Source organism: Pseudopipra pipra, chromosome Z, assembly GCF_036250125.1.
Source record: "Pseudopipra pipra isolate bDixPip1 chromosome Z, bDixPip1.hap1, whole genome shotgun sequence".
Taxonomy (NCBI): domain Eukaryota; kingdom Metazoa; phylum Chordata; class Aves; order Passeriformes; family Pipridae; genus Pseudopipra; species Pseudopipra pipra.
This window is the reverse complement of record NC_087581.1, coordinates 49,417,829-49,426,615: the sequence shown is the minus strand read 5'-3', so window position 1 is coordinate 49,426,615 and position 8,787 is coordinate 49,417,829. Positions and strand designations below refer to the sequence as shown.

At 39.7% G+C, this 8,787-nt stretch overlaps 1 protein-coding gene across 1 annotated transcript; it reads right to left on the bottom strand.

Moving 5' to 3' along the window:
* Window positions 1-3,764: 3,764 nt before the first annotated feature.
* LOC135406553 (ciliary rootlet coiled-coil protein 2-like) lies at window positions 3,765-4,788 on the bottom strand. Its single transcript, XM_064640870.1, has 2 exons — window positions 4,647-4,788; window positions 3,765-4,465 (listed from the first exon to the last, which is right to left on the bottom strand). Exon 2 carries the CDS (start codon window positions 4,400-4,402, stop codon window positions 3,890-3,892), a length of 513 nt encoding a protein of 170 aa, XP_064496940.1. The 5' UTR covers window positions 4,403-4,465; window positions 4,647-4,788; the 3' UTR covers window positions 3,765-3,889.
* Window positions 4,789-8,787: the final 3,999 nt, after the last annotated feature.

Sequence of the window (8,787 nt, the reverse complement as noted above, 5' to 3'; positions counted from 1 at the left end):
TTAGGCAATATTGAAGGCAACTCGAAGGGAATAATTGTCACATAATTGTTATGTTTGTCTTTGGACTGTAAGCATATGCCTTTTTCAGTTGGTTCAATATATTTTTGATAATGAGACATACATGTTTTTAGGTTTTATTAGATGTAAAAATAGCTGTTTAAAATAACAGAAAACTCACAGCACAATATTTCTTCTACTTGTCTACATGTTAATTATTCTGGTTGAACTCATGCTAATTTTTAAATAGCATAAAAAGTTTAAAATTTTGAGAACTATGTCAGTAAAAGTCCCTGAATGATTGTCTCTGAGACTTTGTTTGCCGCTTTGAAAGTATATGTTCTCTAACTTGGTAATAAATCACCTTGAATTTAGAAGTTCTTTGAAAATTATGTAGAGTGCAGAGAAGTAATTTTAGAACATTTCTTGGCAGGAAACAAAACACAGTGTTTTACTTGTATAGCCATAGTGTTATTTAATCCAGACACATAAATTTTTGCATCTTATCTACAGGCCATTTGGAGAACACTGGTTTTTTTTGCCTATGAAGATAACTTTAAAATTCACCAACTACTAGGAAGGGGAATTCCATGTTTTAAAAAGTTAATTCTCCAGATTACAAAGTAATGCATAAAATCCAGCCAAGAAACTAAATTATGACACAGTAATAGATATGTGATGTGATATGCAAACAAGCCAATTCATAAAACTCATATCTGGGAAATTTACAAGTGTCTTGTAAATAAATGTCTTGTAAAACATAGGTTAGATTATAAAAGAACAGATCTACGTTTTTAAAAGAATGAAAGCCCCGATCCTGCTAAATTCTAGGCATTAAAATAGTCTGAGTGCATTAAGTTCTTTGATGGGTTAAGGACTAAACCAAAATTTGTTTTTCAAAGATGAACAAAAATTATTATCAAAGATGATAAAAAATACACCAACTGTACCAGTAAAGCAAATGCTTAGTATTCAACCATAAATATTTTTTTATTCTTGAATCTTAAAGCAATTTATTTTCTTTTAACAGTTTTGTAAACTCCTTAGTTATTTCTTTCTTCTGCTTTTGTCAAAATATCGTAAAACCATTTCCATCAGGCCTATGACTCTTTTCTATGCTTTCATTTAAGAACAATATTATAAAATACCATTATGTTTTAAAATCCCTAGTTCTTGAAGTTGTATAACTTATGTTTTTATATCAATATTTAATACTTCCCATTTTACCATATTTTTTAGGTAGTAGAAGGCTTCATATTTTCAAATAGTATAATACCATACTTTCTGTCTATATGACATCACTGTTTCAAACCACAGAAAGCTAAGCTTTCGGATCTTTATCAAGGTTCTTTTCCACACTGTAGAAAAATTAAGGAACGTGGTGGAAGATCTGAATGTTTTTTATGACCATATAGAACAGTATATAACACATGAGGTTTTCAGGAGTTTATTTACTTAAGAACATGTAAAAAACACCAAGATTTTTGATGTATGACAAGAAATGTATTTCCATCTAACAGATGAGAAAGGAATGTTTGAGAATAAGAGCAAGTAGAAACCTTTAAATCAAACGTTATTTCTTTCTCCATTAATTTGACACTAAGAATTTTGATTCCTTTCTTCAGTCTCTGTTGTTTCAGAATAAAGGTTTGGACTTTGGCGGTTTGGACTGTCTGGAAAGGTCCCAGCAGAAAAGGACCTGGGGATGCTGGTTTGCACTGGCTGAAAATGAGTCAGTGTGTGCCCAGGTGCCAAGAAGGCCAACGGCATCCTGGCTTGGGTCAGGAATAGTGTGCCCAGCAGGACCATGGCAGTGATCATCAGGACACTGGTGAGGCCACACCTCGAATCCTGAGTTCAGTTTTTGTCCCCTCACAGCAAGCAAGACACTGAGGTGCTAGAACATGTTCAAGAAGGGCAATGGAGCTGGGAAAGAGTCTGGAGCAGCTGAGGGAGCTGAGGGGGCTCAGCCTGGAGAAAAGGAGGCTCAGGGGAACCTTATGAGGTGGAGGTTGGTCTCTTCTCCCAAGTAACATGTGACAGGACAAGAGGAAATGGCCTCAAGTTGCACTAGAAAATGTTTAGATTGAATACTAGGAAAAACGTCTTCACTGAAAGGGGTTGTCAAGTCCTGGGACAAGTTGCTCAAGGCAGTGGTGCAGTCACCAGGAGGGATTTAAAAGATGTGCAGATAGACATAGAGCACTTGCGGACATGATTTAGTGGTGGGCTTGGCAGTGCTGGGTTAAGGGTTGGACCTGATGATATTAAGGGTCTCTTCCAACCTAATTGATTCCATGATTCTAAGACATGGAAAAGCAGTTTATTCCAAGAATATGTAACTTGATTTCCTAGGCGGCAGATAAAGTGTTAAATTTCTTGGAGTTTGATGAGCTGAAAGACTTCGCTTTGGATTTGGTCTGACATCCAGGTTAGGCCCATAATCTTCCATCTGACTCTTGTTGGTTAAACAAGGGAAATTCAGACCTGCTGTGTAGAGCACCCAGCAGGAATAACTGTTTATCAGTTCAACAGAAGTTTCAGTTCACCAGAATTTTAAGTTCATGGCTATTAGACATGTGAGATGCCAAGACCACTCAGTTACTATGAGAAATAAAATAGTCTGGTTTTATTATAAGTAGAATTAAGTAGAAAGCAGGGGTGTTGGGATTTTTTTCTTTTCCTATCTCTCATTTGACTACAGGAATTTAGGTGCCCCGCGAAGATTGTAAGGTGGAAGAGCCCCATCAGGGCTTGACACCAAGGGAATGTTGCAGCAGAGGTAGGATACAATATATAAAAATGTGGTAGGTCTTTGTATGCAAAACACCCCCCTGTACTGTACAGGGGGATACGTCATCAACCAATCAGGCGGGAGGGCGACACCCCTCCCCAGTTTGAAAAATTACCTTTTAAGGTAAAATACCTGTTACCTGTTGAATATTCAACATCTTAGGTGGCCAAGAGTACAAAGGGACGTGCGTTTTTGAATTCGAGGTGCTTTTTCCAGGCATGTAGCTTGGGACTGCACCCAGCGCTGCAATGAAGTATTCTTTCTTGTAAGTTTCCCTGTCCTGCACGTGTTTTTGCCAGTTCATAAATTGGAAGAAGAGATTTTTCTCACATTACAGATACAGCAAAGACAAAATATGTCTTTGGACTATTCTGTCTAGGCTTTCTGCATGTGTTTCATTTATCTTTACCAGCCAGTGAAGCAATACAAGCCATATTGATAATTGCAGTTAAGTTAGTCTTGTATCTGTTCAATAAAATCCACTTGTTCAGACAAAAAAACCAAAGTACCAGCAATGGTTGCAGAGGGTACTACATGTTTTCTTGCGTATTTTTATGTCAAGGAATTTATGGTCTGAAATGGCCCTGATATTCTGTTATTGCAGAAAGCAAAGCTATTCATAGCCCAAGTACATCTTATACACACACAGAACTTAGAGAGGAGAAGCATTTAGGAGCTTATTATGCCCCAGTCTGCTCAGTGGGTTTTAGGGCAAGGTTGTTTTCCAGCCACAAAGTTGCACGTATGCCTTAAAATACAATTTCAAAAACTTCAAGATGTCCTTCCTGTTCTGAGCAGTACAAGACAGCAGCCATGGACTTGCAGCTTTGTCACTCTCTCTAGGGTCAAGCAAAGGGAGTATGCAAAGTTGCAGACTTCACAATAAAAAGGATCAGCAGAGACAGGCAGCCCTGTTTTCTGCCTCGGAAATAGGCATCAGAACTACAGAGTTTCTTTTGCCACACATGCAAAGAATAGCCCCCCACAGATTCATGCACAACACAATCTTCTCTTTGCAGCATATCAAAAGCCAAAAAGGAGGCCAACGCTGACAGGTGCGCTGAAAGGCTCTGTAGAAGCAGAGGACGACTCAGAGAACTACAGAACAGCTATGCAAGCCATCCACAGGTCTGCAGAAAGGAGTAAAAAAAGCCTTCTGACCTCCAGTACTACCACATGGCCCTTTGACAAGGGCACTGCCCGGTCCAACAGATACAGCTTCACTGAGCCAAGAAGCCAGATGCCCACCTGGATGCACCAGCTTTTTGGTCTCACCTGATGGACTTGCTCTTGCATTTCTGCCTTCTCCTCTGCCATCATCATCAGATCCACCTGCAGCTCCTCCTGCTTCTCCTCTGTTTCCCAGAGTTGCTCTTGGAGTTCTGCCTTCTCGTCAGCCATGATCAGCAGATCCACCCACAGCTCCTCCTGTTTCTCCTCTGCTTTCTGGAGTTGCTCTTGGATTTCTGCCTTCTCATCAGCCATGATCAGCAGATCCACCCGCAGCTCCTCCTGTTTCTCCTCTGCCTCCTCCAGCAGCTGCTCCAAGTAGGTCTTCTTTGCACAGATCCCTTTGTTTCCTCTTTCACGCAAGTTCATCTTCTTTGCCATAGGGATCTTTGTTCTCTCCGTCTTGTCCACTTCAGCTGATGGAACTTCCTTCTCTTGCTCCAGCTACACTTGGAAGCACGGAGGAAATCAAATACAGGAAGATTTACCATGAAGAACGTTTGGCTCTCACAAAAAAAGGAACATTGCCATAGTCAGTCAGTCATGCTGCCAGAAGGCAAGAGGTCTGAGGAGGAGAAGCAGCTGTAGACAAACAGCCGGAAAGTCCCTTGGCAGCTCCGCTCACCTGCAGCACACGCTGGTTCAGGTGAACACAACGAGTGCAAGAGCCCCACCGATGCCACCCATCTTCACTGCCGCAAGATGGAGATCTGCTATTTCTGTGCTCAGCTGACTCTGAGCCCCTGTCAGCTCTGCTACTGACTGCTCCACCTGAGGAGACCAAAGAACAGCATGACAACAAAGGCAGCAAAATCCCTGACTTCAAGGAGCAACTCCACATCCCCAGTGTGTCTCTGACGTACTCTCAGCTCAGTGCTCCCAATAAGCTCGTGGACACTAACCACCCCAGGGAACCTGTGTAGTTGGATTGCCATTTTCCAAGAAGGAGAACAACATTGTCCCCGTCTTCTACTGCCCCAAACACCATCCATCTGTGGTGGTCTGGCTACCACAACTTCTTCTCCCACAAGTGCTGCCTAGGAAGAAGGTGACCATACCTTCAGCAGTTCCAGGCCAAACTCCTCCTTCTCTTCTCTATCTCTCAGCAGATCCCTCTGAAGCTGTGGTTGCTCCAGTGTCTCTCTCACAACTCCCAGCTCCCTCTGTAATAGGGAGTGCTTCCTCTCAAGGGCAGCTAAGCCTTTCAGTCTATGAGAAGGGGAAAGACAAACAAGCTTTTAAATAGCAAAACAGTCTAATTTCCAAAACCAAGACTACGCACTTGTCGGTAAACTGACAAGCCCATCACACACTTAGAACTCATATTCGTAGCAACACGTCCTGTTACGGGGGTTGAAATAAATATTTTTCAAAGGAGGTACCCCTTTCATAGCACTTTGAACAAAAACAGACTATCCCAGTGCGTTGATCTCAGTCAAAAAAGGTTACAAGTAGAAAAAAGGGAAATAGAAATTAAGCAAAAGCAGGCTGGTGTATTTTCTTGGCCTTTGTATCTGTGTACACATTCACATCTGAGCAGTTTGCCCAGAAATATCCACTATATAGTTAAATCAAGCGTGTAGTCTGACAAAAAAGAAGTAACTTTACTGTGATTCATATGCCTTCTTTCACATCCTCCCTGGTCTTTCATGTCCTCCTTTCAATCAGTCTTACATAACATAATGGTCTTATCCAAGATTTGTTCTTAAATCACACCAATTGACCTGTGCTGTATCTAGAGCTCTGGACCCATGCAGCACAGTGGGATGTATTAGAGAACAATGCATAAGTAGCCAAAGAATCTGCACATCTTCTAAGGAGACTACTTCACATTCAGCATTGCAAATGCTATTCTATACTTCCTTAATCATTATTTTCTGGAAGAATGGAAAGCTTGCTGTAAATTCAATTATACATTTTTAATGTGATTAACAGATTGATACACTAACTTATAAGCTCTATTTTACCAAGCCAAACACAGACTAATAGATTAGGAGAACCAAAAATACATTCTTGGTAGAAGCAAAGATAAATTTTACTCTACTCCTTAGTTTATGCCTTATATACCTAAGGACTTATGTTTCAGTACTTTCGTTATAGCTTTCCTCTGTTCATTAAAAAATCCTATTAAACAATGAAACAGTTGGAAAAAAATAGCAAAGTAAGCACTTAAAGCAGGCACATCATGAATCAGATACACTCAATAAAACAAGCCATACTGGTACAAGTGTTTTCTGTCCACTACACCCAGCTTGCACGCAGAAACACAACATAACTCTTACACTCATAACTGTTAAAGCAATAATTTTATTAAAAGCATTTAAAAATAAAAAACAAAACAAACATTGTATCAGAAGTTTATCTTCCAGTGAACTCTTTTGCATTTTTGAAATCAAGAAGTCTCTTAGGAAGAGACTACTCTCTATTTTAAAATTTTAAAAATCTATTTTATGAGGTGAAAAAACAAAAAATAAACTTCTTGCTTTATCAAGAACAGGAATTTCTACAAGCAGAACAGCCAGCCTCATTTCCTTATGAGGGTGTTCTTACACAGGATCACAGTGACAGCTGTCTCTTCAATCTCACCCCACACAACTTATATGAAGTCTAGAAAATTAATGTGTTTGTTTGGAGGGAAGGGTGTCAATCAGGACAGGGGAGGAGACAGAACAGAAAGGGGTTTGTTTTGTTACTTGGATTGTAGGCTGTTTTTTTCAAATGGTGTTGGTTGATAAGTCCATATCAGAAGACACACTGAACATACCAGATTCAACAGCACATGCATTTCCTCACTCCATCTTTGGCAGAAGTTTCGTGTGTTCTTTATTTGTGACAGGAAAACTGAATTAAACTCCATACAGCATACTTTGTATGGAGAGCCAAGTCATAAAGCCCACTACGGACTAGTTCTGATACATCCTTCTTCCTTACAGTCAGGTATCGATTTGCTCCTTTTCTGGGAGGGGAAAAAAAAGTATTTTAGGAGTAAGTAACCTACTCTAGGTTCACTTTTATCTGTCAATGTACGGGGTTCTATGCAAAACTCTTGAAAAAAACAGAGCGGGTCATGGTGAGAAGTCTTTTTTATGGACCCATGAAATCCACAAAACAGTATAAGCACAGGCTATCTCAAACTAGCAGGTCACATGCTCCACTGGGGAGAGGAGTGGGAGTGTGTGGCTGAAGGCAGAGGGTTGGAACAGGATGATCTCTAAGGTTCCTTCTAACCCAAGCCTTTCTATGAGTCTGTGATAATCAGCCCTTCAAGTAGTGAAGAACTTTGGAGAGACTTTTTCTGTTTTAACTAAACAAAACCAAACAATTTCTAGCAGTAAAACCTAGTACTACATGGCAACATTTATATTAAGAACATCAGATTCTTTTATTTGTTTTTTTTTGTTTTGTTTTTGCTTTTTGGGTTTTTTTAAACAGAAGCTATTTCTACTTGAAAGATCATTAAAAGAAAACTCCTTACACTGAAGTTTTACATACCAAAAAAACCAGCTGTTAAGGTAAGAACAAACATGCACTTAAGAACTTATATGGCATCCACCTAAGTCCAGAATGACAATTAATTATTTTTAAATACTTCACTGCCTTCTTTTTACAGCATTAAAACTGTGTGCATTTTTCTGCCAAGCCAGAAAAAATATTATAAATAAATATATAAAACATTTCATTTTTTCACTCTGGCCATGAAATAGCAAATATTGATACCAACTTTCAAAAATACCACCTCATTCTGCAATATTTTTGGAAATAATTGCACTATTGCATGGATAAGTGTCCTGGTTCTGGCCAGGATAGGGTTAATTTTTGCAGTAGCCAGGAGGGGGCATGGCTAGGACACAGACGTTATTCCATGCCACCTCATGTCATTGCCAGATAGAGGGGAAAGGGACTCATTTCCAAAGAAGAAGTTCCTTCAGGTCCAGAAAATGTGGCAGGTGGAGCTGCCCAAAGTTGTCTATTGTCGGACGGTTTTTCCTATCTGAGTTGTTTATTTTCTTATACTCTCTGTCATTGGTATTGTTGCTGTTATTGTTCGTTTTCTTACCCCACTGCTGTTTCCAGTAAATTATTCTTAGCTAAGCCCGTGATCTTTTCATTTTGTGCCTCCAATTCTCCTCTCCATCCTGCCACAGCAGAGGAAGATAGGAGAGCAAGAGAATGGTGCGTGATTTGGAGAATCTTGGTGGAGCCACTGAACTGGGGAGTACCATTCCTAAAGCATGACACACGGATCTTGTGAGGATAAACACCTCTGAGACAGAAGATAGACAGTAACTCAGCTGTGCCATGCACAAATATAGCTACATGGCTTCTGGAACACGGAGAGAATAGGCAGGGTGAGCCCATATCAGCCTACAAAAGACATATGTAGATGTACCCTTGCTGTGACAACATACAAAATCAAAGTCAGCTTCAGGGAATGCAAGTAGCTGTTACTACCTTATTATTATGAAATTATTATTATTCTGCTAGAGCAATACCAAATGAAAAGGAGGTAGGTGTTGCCTCTTAGTACAGGAGAAAAGCATGAATATCTCTTGGAGAGCATTGAAGAAAAAAGCAAACCACATGTGACATTTGTTCTTACAACCACAGCTCCACTGATGAATATCAAGTGATTTACAGTAAAAGTCAAAGGTTTTCATCCTAGGATGTGGTAATTTACATTCATTTTAATGGCTAATGAAGCTAAGATTTTTGTTTTGTTCTGGGGTTTTTGTTTGCTTTGTTGATTTTTCTTTTTTTTGTTGTTG

What these genes read in the sequence shown, in the direction of transcription:
- LOC135406553 (XM_064640870.1), bottom strand. Translation starts at nt 4,402, where the DNA reads ATGGCAAAGAAGATGAACTTGCGTGAAAGAGGAAACAAAGGGATCTGT.